The following is a 22,500-nucleotide window of genomic DNA, read 5'->3' as shown; positions in this document are numbered from 1 at the left end:
TTCACAAAAAATCTGTTTTTGGCCCGCTTATCATATATTTACTAACTGTATCCAATATCTTTATTGAACGAAAGAAGCGGAGTGCAATGTCATTCGCGGTCTCTTGTAATTTTGTTGGGTATTGCATCAATCATTTTTGCTCAACTTGTATATTGCATGTTTAATATACCAAGAAAATAGGTGTTGCGTCAGCATTCATTTTTATAAGGCGAAATGCTTCGAAGAGTTCATATCATCATCAGTACGAAAAAAACATTTCTTGTTGATATTCCTTACGTAGGCGTAAGCAGGACACGTCAGGGTGATCTGGGTGACGTCAAAGGTGCTGCGCTCCTGAATTCACACTTGAAATAATATCAAATTTGCTTCAAGGTCTTATTCAACGGTCAAGAAGAGCCAGGGATGTGTACCGCTCATTTGTATGTCAAAATTCCCTGAGCGTGATTTTACAGTAACAAGTGTGGGGAATACGTATGTAAAACCCAAGCAATTGCACAGAGTTAAAAAGAAAATGAAGATTGATATTCATCCTATTATACACAACATATGCTAGAGGTGTAATTAATTATCCTCATCTCAACCTGTCATTCATGCAGGTAATCCAAAAATGGAAGCAGGTTGTGCATCGGGTACCGGCCACCACCGTCGCCGGCTTTGACTCACACTGGCTGGTTTCGTTCCCGTAAATCGTATACAGCAGCAAGAGTTGCAAATATTGCTGCCGGGTGTTTTTCCTCCGTATAAACAGCTGCTTTTACGTTTTTCCTCCCAACCAACTGTTGTGTGCCATACCTTAAAATCCACCAGTAGATATAATGGAACCACATGTGTATTTTCATTATCATATAACAGAAGATATAGCTTTATTTTTCTAATTATGATTTAGATGCAAGGAGGAAGTTACTATCTCGTATGCTTCGTGGGGTCCAAACGAACGAGAATGATGCCTTCTCTCACTCCAGTACGCAAGCATGATTCAGCAGAATTCGCTGGGTGTCACCACAGTCCATTTATATAAGTCCCTGTTCACGCTATCAAAAAATATTTGATAATGAACAAAATTTCATACTATTTCCAATGTTTTTTTGTGCAATAATAGGATGAAGATTTTAAAAAGGGGTTGTGCTTTGAACTAATCTTAGTGTAGGTACTGTGGAATGTGTATGTATTCGGATGTTATCGCTACGTTCCTATTGTTTCTCTATCTGATAGTACGGGACAGACAGACTATTGTTGTAGTTGTGTTTAGCGGGAAAACATCACGGCCAGTTGTTAAAACAATGCTGCATATGCATGGGTGTATGTGTGTGAGCACACGCACACACGCTTACCATCTCCTTTACTCCTCTTCGCTCTCTCTCTCTTTCTTGCGTTAATATATATATATATATATATATATATACACATATATACATATAGATACATATACATATGTATATATATAAATATATACATTCATATACATATATATTCATATACATATACACATCCATACTTGCATATAAATATATATATGTGTGTGTATGTATGTATATGTATATATATATATATATATATATATATATATACACACATACACACACAATGTGTGTGAGCACACACACACACACACACACACACACACACACACACACACACACACACACACACACACACACACACACACACACACACACACACACACACACACACACACACACAAATATACATGTCACTCTGCTTGTTAATCACAAACATCAAACTTTAATTTGACCAACAGCTGATTAGATGTTGATAGAGTCTTCGTCTTGTGGAGTTTAGAACTCGAAATACGTCGCATCGATATACATTGGAGTCATTATCTTGGACATGCAAAGTTCACGTCTATTGCCAGGGGACGAAGAACCCACGAACACTTGTTACCAAGCCGGTCTGTCCTCCCTGAACCGGGCGACGTTCCGTGTGAAGTCGCCACCCAAGGTCAGTCTACAGTGAACGCGCGAACGGACCTTTAAATTCGAGCGTCCAAAAGACGCTGGGGCCATTGCGCTCAAAATACGTCGAGCGTTCGAAAAGGGTGAATTATGGGATGGCCAGCTTTCCATTGGTGGTCAACATGAATGTGAAAATTGTTTCGCGTGAAATTTGTTAATTCCTTGGGATTTCAAGATGGTAAACACTTCAAGGTTTAAAGATGACGCCACTACACAACATTACATAGTTAAGACACTACGGGTGTGGTTAGGATGTTGAGAAAATGGAAAACGTAATAGAAAGTGTACTGTTACTTGAACGATGTCTATGTAAAAGTTGGCGCAAATATCATTTCAACTATCACCGGTATATGATCAAGTAATTAATATATACATGTACAGCACATTAAAAACCATCAAAAATAGAAAAGACACACAGCATAAACTATCTCAACAAAGATTAAAACATACTTCACGATTTTGTTTAACCATAGATCAAATCAATCTAATCGTGAACCCAAGACCCTTCTTTCTTTTCTACACTAATCACCTTATCAAATATAGCGAAAAGTGAGGCCCGTTCCTCACAGCAGCAGGGGCCCGGGCGAGCAGAAGGAGCTAGGTGGCGAGTGTCGAGCGAAGTCACTCGACTATCATGGCGGACGAGGGAGCGGACGCCGTCTCCATCGAAGAGTCCTTCCTGGGCTCACTACTCAAAGAAATATTCACCTCCCCACTTAATGTGTTCCTCTTGGGTGTCTGTACCGTCCTCATCTATAAGATATTCCGTTCGTCCGATGGCAGTGGAGGAGGTAAGAGCACGAGAAGGTGGAACGATGACAGCTTCTCCAAAGTGCAAGTCCTGTGTAGTTCGTGTGTATTTATGTTATCATTTATCTATTTTTCCTATTCGTCTGTCCCATTAACGTCATTTTCTGCAGCTCATAACTTAAATGTAAGTTGAAATGAATCAATATATATTTATTAAAGGTCTAGAACTAGCTTTGCTGAATTGTTTTTAGGGAAAATAATACGAATTTACACGACAGTGAAAAGTGCATTTTATTATGCATTTTTACTTAGAGTTGCTCTCGGGTGTTGGTAGCGCTGAGGTTTTGTTTTTTCACGTGTTTCTGTTTGATAACCATAGGGACAAAGACCTGACGATTTTAATTATTGTAACTGTATTTAACAGCATTTGATGAGAAGACAGTTTTGGTGAACGAAAAGGCTGTTATATAACAAATGGTAGCTCTGTTTATTGAGGATGTTGCACATTTGGAATTTCACTTGTCATTGATACTCTCCTTTCTATAGATAATTACGTTTCCCAAGATTAGTACATTTTAATAGTGCTAAATATGTCATTGTCATAGATGTCAATGCACTCTTGCAGAGGTTATTGGCATCTTGAGTTTAGTATCAGTATAGTATGGAAAACTGTTTGTTAGTATAAGAATATAGTCATTAAACTTTGCTTTTATTTTTTCATCTTGCATTAATTCCCAGGTGTTCTTGTGCCATTCCATGTTTATTACTCGAGTATTACTGAAAGTTTGTTGGCATTTGTGTGAATAGTGAAAATCTACATGGACTGTGATAAAGTACTGGTAAAATTACAGTTTCCCACAGTAAAAGGTAAAATTTGTCTGTAATGGACAGAATTACCAAAAATAAGGTGGTTTTCATCTATGGTACTACCTTCACAAGTTGATAATAAGAAAGTTGTGTAAAACAGCAAAATGTAGTGATAATAATTGAAGAGAAAAACTTCACTCATACAAGAAATAATCTTGGTAGACAAAAAAATATTGTTATATATGATGAAAATAGATTGCAACAAATGCCACATGGAGAATAAGTCCATGACGATCAAGATAGGGGTCTGGGGCCAAAGCCACAAGGTTAGGAAGGTTTTTTTGTTCCCATGGTGATGTTTGTGGATTTCCTGGGAATGGCTGGAGTAAAAGGGCATAATCCCTGAGGGGTGCGGTCACTTTGTAAACATTAACAATATTTTCCTTTATATCATTTGCGATGGAAAATAACAAGAGATTCATGCATATTGATTAAAAGAATGAATGATAATTGCAAGATAGCTAGTGGACAGGAATGTGGGTTGGTATTGATAGGTTCCCCCATATGCACGTGGCTTGCTCTGTACTTCAAGCACATCATTAGACAAAATTTAGTCATTGGTACAAGAAATATGGTATTTGTTACCGAGAGCGATGCACCCTCTAGACACGAAGTCCTAATACTAGGATATCATGTGAACCAAAAATTCAAACATAATCTTTCCAACCTTCTATTTATTTCCTAGACAGGGAGGCAAGCTCCTCTGTACCCCCACTTTATTATCACTTTGTGCCAACTTACAGAAAATACGACATTAAGAACTCTGTCTGTGTGAGGGTATTGTGAACTTAAACGGTGATTTGCTTAAGATATTTTCATGTCTTGGTAAATATGAGGCTGCTGCAGATGTACCTGTGTTTTTTATGCTCTATATGATGGCAGTATCCATTTCCCTTTATCTCTTTGTGTTGCTATTGGTAACATTAACCCGAAATATAAAAGGAAGAAATCACGGAAAGTTCTGCTCATGGCTGAAGTCTAGGCAGTACGCCATCAGGACGCAATAATTTTCTCCAGGCATTGTCTGTCCGCAAACCAAAAAGGGATGGTGGGTCATGTAGGAAAAAAAAAACAGTGAGTATAATCACAAATATTCATTCTCTCATTACCTGTGTCTCAGGCACATTGGCAGGAGATAAGTACGCATGGATGACATCATCCGCGCCAATGCAACTGACATTTTTTATGGGTATATAGATGTCTCCATTTGTTCATAGTCCCAAGGGAGTCAATTACTAATGCTGCCTACCTAATTACCCTTTTTCTTGCTTTTGAGATATATTTCATGTCCTATCTTATTTCAAATTATTATTAGTATTATTGATAACACTGTAATGATTATAATGTCAGTAATAATAATAACAACATCAATGTTAATAGCATTAGAAAAACAAATCCAAGAAACTCAAAGGAGGTAAAAGAAAGTGAGGCCATGTACACTGCTAATTGACTCCTTGGTGGCTTAACACTTGGGGAGCCATCTAAGTGTAGATATGTCACAAAATACTACTACATTGAACATCACATATTCATGGTTAGAGACATTCCCCATTTCTTTTATATTTTAAAATATTATTCTTTTGCTCAGTGTTTTAATATTTCCTCATGTTTTGTATTATTAAAATACAAGTACTTAGCTTGGACTTATCATTTTTTCCATATTTTTAGTGTAGATGTTTCCTCCATTATAAAACTTTGCTTGCTATGAATGCACCCAAATTTGTAGGCGAGTAAGAGGGAATTATTTCAGAAGATAATAGTCCTCCTACTGTTATTTCTGACAAATTTGAATTAAGAAGTTTTCTCAAGTTATAGAAATGTAATAATTGCAGCAGCTTCATTGACCTCAACCTATGCATTTTTGTTTTGCCTGATGTGCAGTTATTTAGAAACAAGCTATCACTCAGAAAAAAATTGTCGTGCCTACTATAAGTATGGATAGTTTCAAGTTAGATACTGTACAGGGCTTCAAGTGTGAAGCCCTGGATGCATACATTTGTGAATTTAGATATATAGTTGTGAGTTTTTCTTTACTTTACAAATTATTTTTAGTACAGTTGGAATTTGTTATTAAGTTTATTGATTAATATACAGCTTTTATGGTGTTTTGAACATCAGTCTTTGGCAAATTCAAAATTGTTATGAAAGACATAACGAGAAATAGTTAATTTTTTGCAATGGGTTGTCCCACATATGCTGGACATCTAAGCATATTTTGGGAGCTAGCCCCAAATGTTGGTTTGCATTCCATGCATGGTCAAGCTTGCTTTAAGTTGCTTGTGGTTGTTTGGTCCTGACTGCTGTCATTGAGGAGATACTGAATTAGTCTTTTGGTTTCATTTTGTAAAAAAAAATTGTATGCTGCATCCAAAATTACAGAGAGTGGGCTAAATATATGTTTCTAATTTTTCACTCAAGTGGATAGCTTAACTCTAAGCCAGCCTACCCCAACCCCGGGATTGCCAAGACTTTAATATATTAGTAAATTCTCAATTTTGAGATGTTTTTAGCATATACTTAGTCGCATATTGTTTGAGGGCTAATGGCCAAATTTTGCTCGATCGTTACAAAATAATTTAAAATGTAGTAGTCCCAAAAGCTAATCCTGTATCAGATGTATCTCTGCCTCCAACATTCAGATAGCATTATAGAATAAAAGAAAATCCATTGAATTCTGGTGAAACTGTAACTAAAGAAAATATAATTGTAATTGTAGATTTTTCTTTATCAAATAATGTAAAAAATTATTGAATAATATGACTATAGTAATATTATATGATACTATAATGCAAACCTATACATTGTAAAACAGGTTCATGATAGGGGTCACCTGAAAAAATAAAGTTGAGAACCACTGCTCTAAGCCCAGTGCATGTTTCAGTATGGTGTGGGGATATCATGTCATGAGTTGGTTAAATCCTTACAAGTGTCTAAATAGACTTATCAGATCTTATCTGTGATATATAATCCCACAATCAAATATAAACCCATAGTAAGTGACCTGTGCAGTACACTGATATGAAATGAGTTGCATGTTTTCTTTTCTTAGTTAAGTGATTTGAACTTACTTGTGTTATATTTAGTAGTAGTATTGTTGTTGTTATTATTATTATTGTTATTATTATTATTATTATTATTATTATTATTATCATTTATTTATTTATTGATTGATTGATTGATTGATTGATTGATTTTTTATTATTATTATTGTTAATGTTGTTTTTAATATAATTCCTTTTTCTTCTTTTTGTTCTTCTGCTTCTTTTCCTATTTTCTTAATTTTTTTGTTCTGCTTCTTTTTCTATTTTCTTTCTTCTTTTTGTTCTTCTGCTTCTTTTTCTATTTTCTTGTCTTATTTTTTTCTTTTGTTTTTCCTATTAATTTTCTTCTTCTACACTTTTTACCACTTTTTTCACTTCCTTCCTTTCCTCCTCTCCCTCCTCTTCCTCTCCCTCCTCGTCTTCTTCCTCCTCTCCCTCCTCGTCTCCTTCCTCCTCTCCCTCCTCTCCCTCCTTGTCTCCTTCCTCCTCTCCCTCCTCTCCCTCCTTGTCTCCTTCCTCCTCTCCTTCTTCCTCTCCTTCCTCCTCTCCTTCCTCCTCTCCTTCCTCCTCTCCTTCCTCCTCTCCTTCCTCCTCTCCTTCCTCCTCTCCTTCCTCCTCTCCTTCCTCCTCTCCTTCCTCCTCTCCTTCCTCCTCTCCTTCCTCCTCTCCTTCCTCCTCTCCTTCCTCCTCTCCTTCCTCCTCTCCTTCCTCCTCTCCTTCCTCCTCTCCCTCCTCCTCTCCCTCCTCCTCCTCTTCCTCCCCCTCTTCCTCCTCCTCTTCCTCCTCTTCTTCCTCCTCTTCTTCCTCCTCCTTTCCTCCTCCTCTTCCTCCTCCTCCTCCTCCTCCTCTTCCTCCTCCTCCTCCTTTTTTTTTTGGTTTTCGGTAAATGTGTTATGACATTTTAATATTATTAACAATACTAATAGCAATGAAACATGAAAAGTGAATCTTTCCAAAAATCAAGGAAAGGGTTAAAGAAAGTTACAACTACTAATTGACTTCTTGTTGATATGCTCCTGTGGTGCCATCTATATGTAAAGACAATCACAGTGGACATGGCATGTATACTTGCCATTCTGTCTGCAATAGGTTAAGCTGTTGGATCTAGGTGCCTAGTTCCTCCCCTTTGCAGTGTAAATATTTTTTTTTATACAAAAGTATTTTTTTGCTTCTGTGCTATTTTCTAAGTTGTATATTTGTCATTTGTGGTGTCAAGATGGTAATAGACTTTCTATGAGAAGACCCCTTTATTATCTCTTTTTGCCTTTTTGCTATTTTCTAAGGTCTATATTTGTCATTTGTGGTATCAAGATGTTAATAGACTGTTTCCATGAGCAGACCCTTTATTATCTCTTTAGGTAGTCTACTACTTGGTGTAATAACAATAAGTAAGATTGTGTTATTTGTATTGTTAGTTTTATATTTTTATATTTCATGTTATTTAATTTTCTGTAACACACCTGGTGCTGTCAGTTGAGCCAGCAGGATAGGATCCTGAGCTTGGAAATAGTATTCTCCCTGGAGCTCTTTCAGGCATAACACACAGATCTACCCTTTTTTATCTGTAGAAATAATGAGAGAGCCCCTTCCTAAATCCCACTAAGTCTAATCTTCCTTCAAGATCTTTGTGCACTCATGAAGAGTCATTCCTGTCACCATGGCCCACAGCCCACAGTCAATTTTTTTCATGAGGTTATAGTCCCTTCACCAAAATCCAATGGATAGCATAATAGCATTTAAAAAAGATATCTGTGTGCAACAAAATTCACTTAAAATTACAGTGGACAGTGCATCTACCTGCATCCAAAAGGTTAAGGAACTATGGTGAATTTTTGTTCCCACAACATCATGGTATCTGCCTGTAGTTTGTTGTTAACTAATATATTCAGAGATAATGCTGATAAATCTAATACTTTTATTAGGTGCTATTGACCTAGATTCTTACTTTTTATACCTTCTGTTAAAGAAGAGGGAAAGTGAAGAAGAAGAATTCCTTTGCATTAAATCTTCCTTGATATTGATTTAGAGTGAACCCTGTCATGAGGGGGTTAAAGATGAAGTGATTCCCTGAATTCTGAATTTAATTAGTCTTGTAAAAGTGGCAGAACACCTTCAGTATTGTTATGTCTCTTAGGCCTGTTGGATCTGGGTAAGATGACCATCATGTCATGAAAAAATCCAGGTCGAGGAGCTGGCGATGTGAACATGCCATCACAGGAAAATCTGGCTGTAGGCCGTAGTGAGCGTTGTGGCTGAAGGCCGGGGTGATGGAAGAGACTTGTCACAAGTGCACAAACCTATTGTGAGGTTTATTTACTCATTTGGCAATTTTGCATTATTCCAATTGATATATGAGTCTGGAATATTTTAAAATGTGTGTGAGCAGTGACTGGAAGTGCATTGGCTCCATGGAGGACACTATTTCCATGTTCAACATCGTCTTCCTGGCCCTGTTAGTTTTATTTTTCTTGCACTGGGTTGTAGACTACCTTGAGAGACGATTGGAGTCTGTGCAAAGAAAAAACTATTACCGTTGGATAATGCAAATCAAATGGTATATATGGACATCAGAAAGTGGCCAAAAGTCTAAAAACACTCTTGCATAAAAAGAGTAAATAATTTTGCAAATAGGAGGCGCAGAGTCTTGCCATTGTGCACATGTGTTCGCATGCACTTAGCCTACAAGTAGCCACCCGGCAGAGTGGCCACTCATGTAAGCCTAATACCCAGATTGTTGTTGATGTGATTGCCGTGATGCAATCAGATCCAATGGGTTAACGTGATACGGATGTACATGCAGAGGCCCTCTTTTACCCTTTCTCCCAAAAGGTTTATTTGCATGTAAACAATGATATAAGCTAATGTAGGAGAACCTCACTAATGTCTAGTATCAGTGTGCCATTTTCATTGATGAAAAATCATTGCTAGAGTAATAGAATTTTGGCAGTAGTGTTTAGTGTGAAGATGGGGAGATAGATGTGATACATAGGAAGAACAAATATCTCTATAACAGGAAGTCTGTTTACCCCTTAGATATGTCTAATGTAATGACAAAAGTTTGTGTACATATTTCTATTACAATGGAACTTTAAAGGAAATATCAGAAAAGAAAGAAAGTAGAAAACAAGAAAGAAAAAATATATAGTACATTATTTTTAACTGGTGGTCTTATAGAAGTGAAAAATTAAGCCAAAGTGGTACTATAAACTGTAAAATTTGAGTTCATGGATTGATGCAATACCCAGTTTCATATTGGGTAATTGAATGTAACTAATTAATCCATGTACAAATATGGAGGTCATTATATGTATGTGACCCATTTTCTTTCTTTTCCTTCTCTTTTTACCTTCGTACTCCAATCACAATGCTCCCCATCTCTTCCTCCTTGTCCTACAAGTAGCAACCCGTCTTCCTTGTCTTTCTATTTCTCTTGTTCCTCCTGTTCCTTTTTTCTCCCTTTTCCCCATCCTCTCCCACCCATTCCTTTCCCTCATCTTACATCTCCTCTACCTCCTCATTATTCAAGTCTACCTCCTTGTTTAATTTGTAAAGGTAAATATTGTTTTTATTTCTTGTATATCCATTTGACCATATCTTGCACATCTTTTAGCTCTAAAAGCCTCCCTCTCTCCTTCCACAGCAACAGGTCCAGTGGAACCTCCTGTGCCCAAGATGAAACGACAGGACATGACCTTGGAGCAGTTGAAGCAGTATGATGGCATGGGGGAGCATGGGCGTGTTTGTGTAGCAGTTAATGGCAAGATCTTTGATGTCACCCGAGGCACCAAGTTCTATGGCCCAGGTCAAGTGGCGTGTGGCAGCGGTGGTTGAATAGATTGTGTGGTGGTACAAGTAGGCTTCCAGAAAGGTTGTAATTAAAGAAAAAAATTAATAGATTCACTGTTTTTTTCTTTTGTAATCTCTGTCTGCTTTTTGTCTTCAGGGTAAATCAGAATAATTGTATTTTGTTGGAGAGCTTTTTAAAAACTGTATTATTATGATTTTTTCTCTTCTTCATTCTTCTGCCCACAGATTTTCTATTTCTCTCTTTCCATCTTTTTATTTCCTCAGCATTTCTTACTTACTTACAGCTCTCCCTCTTACTATCCCTCCTTGCTTCCCAGCAGTCAGTAGGGCTTTTAAATTCTTTGGATATTTTGAGGCTAGGTCAGCTCCAACATAGTTTTTAAGATAGTCGTAGACTGATTTAGCATTTGTTGTATGGGAACTAATACTTTTAAAGCTTTCCTCAATAAAATGTTGCTAGAAATACTATGTCACGTAATTACTACTTTTTTTTTCTTTCACATTAAGGAAAAATAAAATGAGTTACCTGAATATTTATATGATGTTGAGTATGAATGATAAGCCAAGTCTCTGCCCAGTTTTATAGCTAAAGCTCCTCTTGTGGCCTTTAAATCAGTGTGAGATGAAAACTGTAAATATATTACTAGCATAGTGTTTAACTGACATATTTGTTAACCATGTAATTTAAGTTTTTTTTATGGCCTATGAGAATAAGTAATTAGATGTTGATATCCATATCTCTATTTACTCAACTAATGCCCAATAGAGATGGTGCATCAGATGTCAGTCTAGGATACATATTTTGGATATGGGCCACTATTTAAATTTTGTCTTTTTTCCACTGGTTATACGATGAGCAAAAAAAGGAATGGTAATTGAGGCAGTCGTCTGTTACTTTTGTTAAGGGGGAAAAAATGTTAATAATTACTTGGTTGATATATAAAAAAGGTATTATTCTCTTAGAGAATAACCATACTTTCCTTTTTTATGGTTATTGGTATAAGAAATTATTTTTTGAGAATTTTTTTGAAGAATTAAAAAGAAATTTTTGAGTGTTATCAAGGCCAACTTTCATGGTTCAGTTATATCTTCATTGTGAAAAAGTAAGGAACTCCCATTACTTTGTATTGGATTACATTATTTTTTCACTATTATTCCTTTATTCTGGAGGCATCTATTAAAATATGAACTAAAAATCTGCAGGTGGGCCGTATTCTGCCTTTGCTGGCCGTGATGCGACAAGAGCTCTAGCAACCTTCAGTGTAAAGGATGTAAAGGAAGAGTATGATGACCTCAGTGACCTCTCCTCTATGCAGATGGACTCTGTCAGGGAATGGGAGATGCAGTTCACAGGTGAGATGTGGAATGTGGGGGTAAATTTAAAGTAATTTTTTTCAGGGCTTCAAGTTGGTGCATGTTGGTGCAACCCATCGCTCTCTCTCTCTTTTTTTTAATCCCTCTTCATTTGTCCTTTCTGTTCTCATTTACTCCATTCTTGTTAATTATTTTCCTTTTACCTGCATATCTTGTGCTCATGTTCTTACTCTTAGTAATTTATGTACTAATTATTTTGTTTTCAATTTTCAGAAAAGTACGATTATATTGGTAAATTTTTGAAACCAGGAGAACAGCCCACAGAGTACTCAGATGATGAGGAAACAAAGGACTCCAAAGCGAAGACGGATGATTAGATGTAGTCGAGGTGATTGCGCATTGCTGTATAGGTTAAGGCCTCTCGGTTCCACCAGACTCCAAAGCCCTTGAGCATGGTCTTAAGATTAGAATGTGGATGTGAAAAAAGTTTTAAAAAAACCCCACTCAATTAGTCATTAATGATACGGTGTGATGGAAAAAAACCTACATTAGGTTGGGGGTAGGAGGTTTAAACTATATGTAAAACTACTACTTTATATTTTTCTCATAAGGGGCTAATTAATCCCAAATATGTTCTGAATAAAGATTGTCTACTTTGAACAATTTATCAATATGTGGTGACTTTGGTTAGTCTGGGTGAGCCATGAAAGTTTGAGTAGGAGGAGCAGGTGACAAGATCAGTCATTATCAGGCTTATTGGGGTATTTCATAAGGTATAATCTTGCAGTTAAAATGGAAAATAAAGTCTCTTACAAAGGAGAGAGAAGGCTGATAGATATGCAGCTTTGTAGACCAATGCAAGCAACATGTATGTGTATACAGATTAATATAATTATAGAAGTAATTATTGAAGGATTGGATCCCATTGAAACACAGCACCTACCAAACTTATCCTATTGTGTGATATATTTGTATAGATGGTTGAAATGTTGTTTTGTGTGGAGTAAATGAATCATAGTAGTTTTGAAAATTGTTTTATGAGAATGATTGGATATAGTTTATGAATGAGCAGCCCAAAGATGATGAGTTGGGAAGAGTGCAAGTGCAAGGAATTCATCCTCAAATCAAACTTTCAGCCTTATAGAATACTGCAGAGGACTCATAATTGCTGGTCTGACTCAGAGTTATTTTGATACCTAACCTCTTGCCAGCATGGCATGATCCCCATCTTTTTCTAATCTGCCATGATTTATATTGTACTGTGGATACTCAGTGTGTGGATCCTTTATTCAGTCAATGTTTTAACATGTAAATATAGTGTATTCACCGTTGCCAAGTCCTGAAAAGACGTCCTCCAAATCTGCCTGCCTATCACGTTTGGGAATGGTAAATGACTTAGATATTGGAATGAGAATGCAAGGGGATTATCTATTTTTTCTAGAAGTTTAGAGAGATAATGTTAACATGATTACTCTGAACTTATTGGTTGAGTGTTTTCAGTACACTTTTCTAACGAGTCTTTAGATGACATGTAGGTTCTGGCACAAACAAGTGAAAGATGTATCTCGAGAGATAACAGGATCATAATGCTGCCTTGTTGATTGTTCTTCATCTTTTAAGCAAGTAAGGTCTTTAGGTAGTGTCAATCATTGTAAAGAGTTTGTTTTGAGAAAATGAAGGCATAAACACTAGGCTTAGTTGACTGGGGACTGTTCATCATTCAGAAATTTGTACAAAAAAAATAAAAAGTTATGACTTGCTCTCTTAAGTAAATTCCTTGGCAACTAAAAGAAAAGAGGTGTTTTTAATAAGAATAAGATGATTGGGCATATAGATTTATATGCTTTGTTACCTCCAGCCAGTAGAGGTAAATAAGATTATGCTAACAGCTTCTATGTTCAACAGGATTATATTTTGGTGTTGTAGTTGATTCACCCTTATAAACATATGAAGAAATGTTCATTTTAAAGCTTACAAGTTTTCATTTCTCATAAAAACTGATAAACAGAAAGTTGAATGAGTGCTTCTCCCATGGCTTGATGGTTGCAACACTAGGTGTCATATGATCAAGGCTTTCCTTCTTTTCACACATCAATGTTTGAGAAATGGCAGTTGTGAAAGGAAGAGCAAGAAAACTTCCGCTAATGGCTTAAAAGCCCGAGAAGTGAGTGTATTCTTTGCAAAAGGAACTCCCAAGGCAGCTGTTGCAGTGCTGGTGGTGTAAGGTCCCTGGGGGATGTGATCTTCATTGATGATCTAGATTTATCTTTATAAGGTATACTACTTTTGTTATGTTCATTTTATGTTATTTTTCATATCTTTTTTTTATTTTTCATTTTATTTGTTTATTTTTTCTTCCTAGAGGGAGAATTTATATTATGGACATCAGAGTTTCGTGAGCTGGAAATTCCTGTAATTGTGTGTGCATACCAGTTTTTGGCTAGCTATATCCAGCAATCTGTTCATTTGGCATTCCTGAAAGTTGCTCTTCAGGCTTTGCGTGAAGGAGTTGATTTAACTTTGTGATATTTAGAGAAGCAGAATTTGTATTTATATTTTTTACACATTGTCAATGTAGTTTGATAATATCCACATGGAACAAATGTTAAAAAAAATAAAAAAGTCTGTGTAATAAAGGAAAACTTCTCCAATAGATGAAAGTTTTCATTTATGTACAGTTGAGTGTTAAATATTGTTCTAAATGAAATCAATAAATTTACCCAATTACACTTTGTCTTCAAAATTGTGTCCTGAAATTGTGGAATCCACAAAATAATATTCAATACAGTATCCTGTTTTTCATTGTGTTTGAGATGCATCCTTTTGCCCTTGGGAAATGATCTTGCTTTAGTTATTTTTAGAAATGCAATATTCTAAATACATGTTATACAGATGTGCCATAAAATCTTGCAGAGTAAAAAAGAGAGAGAAAAAAAAAAGGAAAATACACTAAATATATTTATGCATCCATTGCTGCATGTGCTTGCCTGTGCATAAAATTCCATGCGTTTCAGATTCAACAGTTTCGGTTTACTACTATTGTGGCAAATCAAGTGTGGATTGAAAATATTCATTTACAGAGTCATAGAAGCAGTACCAAAAATCTTGAGAGAGATATAATCAGTCTTTCACATAAAGGAAGGTAATGAGTGTAATATATAATTGATTACAATATTACCTTCAAAACCATGTAAATTTGAAAAAAATGTGTCTCACGAAACATAATGCAAAGACTACATGACAAACTAACTTGTATACACTACAAGTGATCTCTATTGTACACATTAATGGCATGTATGAACATGCCATGTCCACTGTGAGTTTAATTTATTGATTGTTTTTATACAGGTGATTCCATAAGGACTAAGTCGCCCATATGCAGAGTACTACCTCTCACGCCTGTTTACCATTTTCATTTATTTTATAGAATATTTTCTGGTATCTTGTAATGCTATTAGTAATGTCAGTACCACTTTAATGTATATAGTAAAGATGGTAGCATTAGTAAAAAAACCTTTTCCTTGGAACTTAAGGAAAGAAATCAGTTGAGGTCACAAGGTCTGCTAATTGACTCCTTACTGGCTAAGCACCAGCAGAGCCACCAATGTCCAGACACATCTCACAAAACAATGCTACATTGAACATCATTTTCTAGTGATGGTCGGTTAACTTCAACAGTGAATCCCCCACAGTCCCTTACTCGTTGTTGTGGAGGGGCCTAGGAGATGGGGATTGAGGTCCAATGTAGGGGATCACACCTACCTTGGTCCTCAGCTCTATCCTCAACTAATTTTGCATGGTCTTTTCTTTTCCTTTCCTTTTCCTTTTCTTTATCCCCTTTTTTTGTTCACGTATCATTTTTACTATTTTCACCACAATACTTTATCATGATGTTATATAACCTTTGATATAATAATGCCTTATGAACCAATAAACTTTCTTATCTGGGGGCTTTGCCCCCACGCCCCACCCTATCACTATATTTTGATTATGCCGCTAATGACAGTAGATTTTCAAATAATCAATCAATTAACAGTGAATTTAATGCAAGTCAGATCTTTCATGCCCAGCCAATGGATTCTAGCTTGCCTTTATAAGCAATTTATGTCTGAGACTTTTTTTTTATTTTTTATTTGTGGGAAATGTCACCATATAAGAGTGTACCATTTTAGATAGTGTTAGAGGAAAAAATAGTGTTTTACAGTAAAGAAACTCCAACTTGGGCCTCAGCCCCTTGGCTCAACAAATTTTGCATGACTGAACACTTCTACTACCCCTCGATACTTGCTGTCAGCTCATTCCATTCTAAGACACCCACTCAGGTCCTTACCCAACCTTCAGAAAACATTCTTCCTTTCTCCCAGTATCCATTTCCATCTCCTCATCCTCCACAGTCTTCTTCATTTTCAATCTCTTCCTCCCTTTATTACTAGTCTTAATCCTTATTATCCACTTCCCTGCAGTATTACCTTGCTCAACACCAGTCCCTCTTCCTCCTGTCCTTGTACTTCAACCACCCCAACCTCTACAGATCTTTTGAGTTCTTTTTTTAGCCCAGATAAGTGGGATTGATTTTTTGTGACTCTCCCCTATAGCCCGTTATCCTGACTATACCATCCTATTCCAACAATGTTTCCAAAAATAAATTGGGAAAGTTTCCTTCCACAGTTGTTCTGATTGTGCATGGCTTGTCATGGTTACATCTGATCCTTAAGCTTGTGCATTATCTATTCTTACTGATCTCACTTGCAATCCTATTCCTGCCCAGCCTCACTTCTCCCTTAATACTTATATTGGCACGGGTTTCACCTCTCCGACTGATAGCCCAGTCTATGACAAGGAATAGTCAGATTGTGGTAAGGTCCTGCTTGCCTGCCTCATTGAATATGATGCAATTTCAGTGTAGTGCAACACTATCCCCCATAGTCTTACTAATATTGCCAAGATTACTGTCCATAGAGATGACCTTCTCCATGAAGGTTGTATTGGTGGAGACTCCTATCCTGTCTGGCCATACAACCCCACCCCGATCAATGCCTGATGACCTTTATGAGCCCGAACTGGTTATGACCATTCAAATTGCTATGCACAATCTTGCACATGCCAATTCTGGTGGCTCCCATGATGTATATTGTAGGAGCTGCCCTGTGTATAAGTTCAAGGTTGAGGTAGCAGTTATCAAATTTTGGATGCTTGATATATCTCATCATGACTTTGTAAAAGGAAAGTCACATGCAAAAACATCTAAAGAGAAATGTAAGGACAAGGTAAAGGCAAGATAAGTGAACAAATAATTCAGTCAAGAAAAGAGTCATTCTAGCATAAGAAGCAAACAGAATTTATTAGACTATTGACCATTTATTATATAACTTTATGTAATGCTACATTCATAATACAAACATGCAGACAGTGTCACATACTATGATAACTGAAAAACACTAATATTTTTAGGGTGCTGCTGAATGATCATAACACTGCTTTCTTCCTTGGTGCATATCATGATGGGAGATAATGCTAAGTGATATGACTGAGAATTACATTTATCCTTGAAGATGGAGTCAGATGTCAGTGAAAAACTGCATTGCATCATTTATCTTTCCCCTTGCTTCATAAGATTTAGAATTTGAGGCAAAACCATATTCATGCATTGGACAAGTAATGTCATGACACTGGTCTAGGTGCCCAACTAAATGGGTTAGCATATGTATTTTAAGGATTAAAAAAAGATTCTAGATATTTTGTCTACTTGAGTGTTGGAATCTGTAGGAGTGAATGATTCAAAGTCATTTATGGTTTCAACACCTCATTTTATTTTACACCATATTTTTCCTTTTCAAAAATATGGTGAGGGAATAGTAGTATGAGATAATTGTCAAAATATGCATATTGGTATGACCTGGTTATATTATGGCCTTTTGGGGAGCCTAGGCTAATGAAATTACGGGGCCCCATATATACACTGTATTATATTTTTTGCCTGAACATAGTATATAGGTTAAGAACAAGATCTCATTACCGTGTTGGATGCGGGAGCTCTGGTGCCCACATATGGACCAAAATCTTTGGGCTTTAGGTTTACTTCATTGGTGACTCTATTGTGTGACTTGTACACCTGGCCTGCACTCGTGTGCAGCCAGGCCTTTAATTTTTTTTTTACCTAATTTTGAGTAAGTATTTTTGCATTTTTGCTATTTTCCAATGTTTATATTTGCAATTTGATATGCTGTATCAAGATGGTAATAGACTGTTTACTTAAGCAGATACCATATCACCTTTGCAGGTAGTCTAAGACTCTTATTGTTACTAATACACTTGTACTGCCAGTCACTATGGACAGGAACAGAATCCTGACCATGTAAATAGTGTCCTCCCAGGCGCTCTTCTAGCCATGGCACACAAATGGCATGTTCCACACACTCATTTATCAGTGGAAATAATGCAAGAGCCCCTTCCTAAATGCACACTGAGTTTAATTTTCCTCCAAGAGTTTTGTGCACTCATGGTGAATCATTCCTGTCACCCCAGGCTTCATCTAAATTTCTCATAGCAGCATATACCCCTCAGCCAATTTTTTTCATGATGAGATGGTCATGACAGCCAGATTCCATGGGTTAATTTGTAATACAATATATCAGAATTTTTTTTTTTTTTTTTGACAAAGTGAGCCAACCAGAAAACGCTCTTTTTGTTATATGTTTCATTAGTATTTGTCTTATATTTTCTACTTCAGCTATTTTGGTATCCTATTTTTGGTGAGATTTTAAGCTGTTACCCTTATGACATGCTTGATCTTGGCAAGACATTCAGCAAAGACAAATTTTCTCATGACAAATGTAATTTTGACATTAACCCAAGGCGCTTTGGCGCGCCGCCACAGCGTACAGCCGCACACCACATTTCGTGTGGTTTGTTTTGACGTCTATAGAAATGATCCGTCGATAAGGGGTTAATTTCGTTTTTTAAGTGTATACTTTTGCTCCAAACAAATGTCTTGAGATCACTGTATATCTTGAATTGCATTATATGGAAAATTACCAACTTCTAGATATAACATTTCATTGACATATAGTAATTCTATACATTTCTTGCAACACTGATGAATAAGTTTCCTGTACAAACAAACTGGTAAAACAGTTCTTATGTATGCTAGAAGGGGCCTGTGACACTGTTTATCAAAAGGAACACAATCCAAGCACAAAATAAAACAAAAACTTTACTTACAACTGTATATTCCAACATACAGATGCAGGCAGAAGAATATTTTTAGAAATCATTATATTTTACATAAATCAATCTGATAAAGCAAATACTGGTAAATCTTTATTTTATATAATTTAATTATCAGGGCTCAAGCCTGAAAGAAAAAAAATTATGAAAAAATTTAAATGAAAAAATATAAATAAATCAAGCCTTGACCATGTACACCACAAGTTTTCTGCAATTGTTCCACAAGATTTGACTGAAGTAAACAGAAAATGACTACATGATTGACCTCCAAATGTCTATTTGCAGATTATATTTGTATTTTCATGTTTCCCTTTTGCAGTTATATAATATAATCCAATTACAGAGACTATATTCTAACATGGAAGAACCCACACACTTCAACAAATGTTTACACAATAAACCTCATGAACTGCAGTAACTATTCATTACATAGTAACTGTGGTGTCAATCCACTTACCACCTTTTCCCTATTTTACTTGGATCTCGTAAGTGCAGAAAAAAACTGCACATAATTTTACAATATAAACAAAAAAAGAATATAAAGGATGCTGGTTACACAATTACACAATTGTTTAGTTACAAAACTATCTGCATATATCTATATTTACCTATAGTTTTAGTAATTGGTAAGTATGGCTTCATTATTTAAAAGCTCTTTAATGCATTCAAATGCTAGAAGAGGCAGTTTTTAGACTTTACTTTTGTTGTACACAGATTTCCACCTTAATCTTTTTTTTTTTTTTTAAATGCATGTTGTATTATATTAGAAATTAACATAAGTAGGAACAAATGACTAAAACAACTGAATACACTGCATAAGACTTGCTAGCTAATTAAGAAGGATGGAATGGCTCACTTGAATGGCAGTAGCTTCTTATGACAACTGAGAATTTCCCTTTTCTCCAAATTTCCGTAAGGTTCCAACACTAAAATTATACTAAATATATGACTCAAAACAAATTACATGTTATTTTGTGCACTGGTCAACAATCAGTGAAAATGCATTGTATCCCCAATAAAAGTGAATTTCCTCTGAACCGGATACATACACGCAGCACAGTGAAAAAGTCATAATCATTAAATATAGAGAAATCAAGTCCACAGAACTGTCTTTCACACAATGAAGATGTTTGGAAATGACAGATGAATGAGAAATCCTTTTCCTCTCTCCCTAAGGAACGATAACCAAGGACGCTGGAAGACCTTGCTACCCCATCCTTCGAAGAGATTGATGATAATGATTCGTTAGACATCACTAGCATCATCATACTCACTCAGAACTGGAAAGGAAAGGCTATATTACTTTTCTGCAGTTCCAAGTTTCATGAAATATTTTGCAATTACTTATTACTAAGCTGTAAAACATACTAAATAAAAATACTAGAACAACCTGATAAATTGAGGTAGAATATCCTCTAAATACATGGACAGACTAAATAAATCAGCACAGCAGTAAAAATCATTTAGCCATACAAGAAAAACTTTGCAAAAGTATTCTTCCTTATTATGTTGACATAGCTATGCCTAAAACCATGATATATAATGAACTTGGCATGCTGAGGAGGGCAAGTGAAAACCTTTTCATGCTTGCAAAAAATCCATGCCCTGAGTTTATAGGGATCTAATTTACTAGATCAATAATATATAATTCCACAAAAGCAAGCTTTCAAAACTGAAAAAGCATATGGGAACTCCCTAGTAACTGAATCTAAACTTTCTTTTATAATTACTGCTATGTAATGTTACAATAAAAACATGGTTTTATAGCAAAATGGTTATTTGCATACTAACTGAAGTCAGACTATAAAGTGTACAAATAAAATTATTTCATAAGAATAATAAATCTTACCCTTTTTAAGTACTCCATGGCACATTCTCTGGCACGTGCATTCACTGCAAGTTTCATCTCTGAAATTTCCTTATCAATTTCCTCCATAAAGTGGATCACGAAGTCTACTAACTTGTGCTTGAACATCTGCTCTGTGTGGAAGTTGGTGATGAGGAAGGAAATGTCATAACCCTGGAAAGACATAAATATTACAAATATGCAAATAATAACTGTGACTAATAATGATGATGGCAATAATAATAATAATAATGATAATGGTAGTAGTAATACAGGTGCAAGCCTCAGTACTCCTAATAAGGGTACAAATTCATTACTGGCCATGGTAAGCCTGGAGTATTTGAGGAAGTAAAATGGTTCACCTTTCAGAGTCCCCATGAGGGGTATGGACTAGATAATTAAACAGGGGAAAACCCTGGCTCCCTGAGGCCATTTAGGACAGACCCAAAGTCCTTTCAACACGGCAACATTTTTTTTCACCTCCCTCAAAAACAGACTAAAGTACCTGAAACTCTGGAAATATTAATCATATATCATTACAATGAAGACAACTTTGTGATGTTGACAGATAAAAAAGAAAAAAATACATAATCTCTTATGTATCTAAATTATGAAATTAGCTACACTTTAAAACATATATGCTGTACTGGATTCACAATTCTTTTTCATATTCATACCTCGTAATGACTGCCAGTAAATGGAATGCCCTACGTAATGAGAGTCTTGTAATGGCAATAGATCTATGTTTTGTCAATAAGGATTGGGATACTGTTTGATGTGTTGACAGTACTGAGCTTCCATCCCCCCCACCCACATTTTTTTTTCATAAATTTTTATTTCTATTTACTTCTATGAGAAACTAATCATCTGCTGGCCAATGGTATCCTTACATCTTCAGGCTGTGTGAATACTGGCAGAAGGTGGTGATGATGTATTTAATCATTATCATGATATGATAATACATATAATTTTATATCTACTATTTTGGTGGGTGGATGCATTTATCAATACAAAAACAAATCACACAGACTTAATAGTTTGGACTTGGCAATTTAATACACACTAACCCACAGAAGGAAGGGAACAGTCAGTTCAGTATGGTTGCGGAACATTTACACTGTGGTGGTGGGGTTGAAAAGAGGGGGTTAAGTTTTCAAAGTCAGTAACAAACTTAATTGTAGTTCTTCGTACTTATAATAAATCAAAAATGTTGAATCACAAAAAAAATTATACAATTTCCATCATAGCTTATCAGTATGAATGTACATAATCAATTCTTATCAAATTAGTTCACATATTTTCATATTTTCAAAAAGGGGAATGTTCTATGGAAAATTGTTGGATAATGATTTTATAAAAAAAAAAATTCTTACATAACACTGTTAGGAGTTCTTATCAATATCTTGCATGAAAACCCCCCCATAAGACATGACTCTACTGGTTGAATAATTTATTGGATATAGAATCTAGTAGGCAATAAAGTAGTAAAACTAAGCACCAAAGATAGTACTCCATTTCATTAAGACATTTGTTCCCTTTGATGTTCTACTTTATCTTCTGATGCCACTTGATACAGCAGGAAAGTATCAAGATGTAGGTGCCTTGCTTACATCCTAGAGGGAGGATCAGCTCTTTTGGTTTGAAATGTAGGTATAGTGTGGAGTAAGTGTTAGAT

General features: G+C 35.9%; 2 protein-coding genes across 2 annotated transcripts in view; one reads left to right on the top strand and one right to left on the bottom strand.

The window, feature by feature from the left end:
* The first annotated feature begins 2,477 nt into the window (after positions 1–2,477).
* On the top strand, positions 2,478–14,481 carry LOC125025160 (membrane-associated progesterone receptor component 1-like). Its single transcript, XM_047613134.1, has 4 exons — positions 2,478–2,764; positions 10,272–10,433; positions 11,642–11,791; positions 12,026–14,481. Exons 1-4 carry the CDS (start codon positions 2,608–2,610, stop codon positions 12,127–12,129), a joined length of 573 nt encoding a protein of 190 aa, XP_047469090.1. The 5' UTR covers positions 2,478–2,607; the 3' UTR covers positions 12,130–14,481.
* Positions 14,482–18,964: 4,483 nt separating this feature from the next.
* Positions 18,965–22,500, bottom strand: part of LOC125025161 (actin-related protein 2/3 complex subunit 4) — an 8,762-nt gene continuing 5,226 nt past the window's right edge. The window contains exons 5-6 of the mRNA XM_047613135.1: positions 20,829–20,999; positions 18,965–20,259 (exon numbers count right to left, since the gene is read on the bottom strand). Of these exons, the coding sequence (XP_047469091.1) occupies positions 20,254–20,259; positions 20,829–20,999 (177 nt within the window). The 3' untranslated portion in view covers positions 18,965–20,253. The remainder of the gene's footprint in view (positions 20,260–20,828; positions 21,000–22,500) is intronic.

Source organism: Penaeus chinensis, chromosome 4 (assembly GCF_019202785.1).
Source record: "Penaeus chinensis breed Huanghai No. 1 chromosome 4, ASM1920278v2, whole genome shotgun sequence".
In the NCBI taxonomy this organism is placed as follows: Eukaryota; Metazoa; Arthropoda; class Malacostraca; order Decapoda; family Penaeidae; genus Penaeus; species Penaeus chinensis.
The sequence above is the reverse complement of the archived record's forward strand: the minus strand, read 5'-3'. Positions and strand labels throughout refer to the sequence as shown.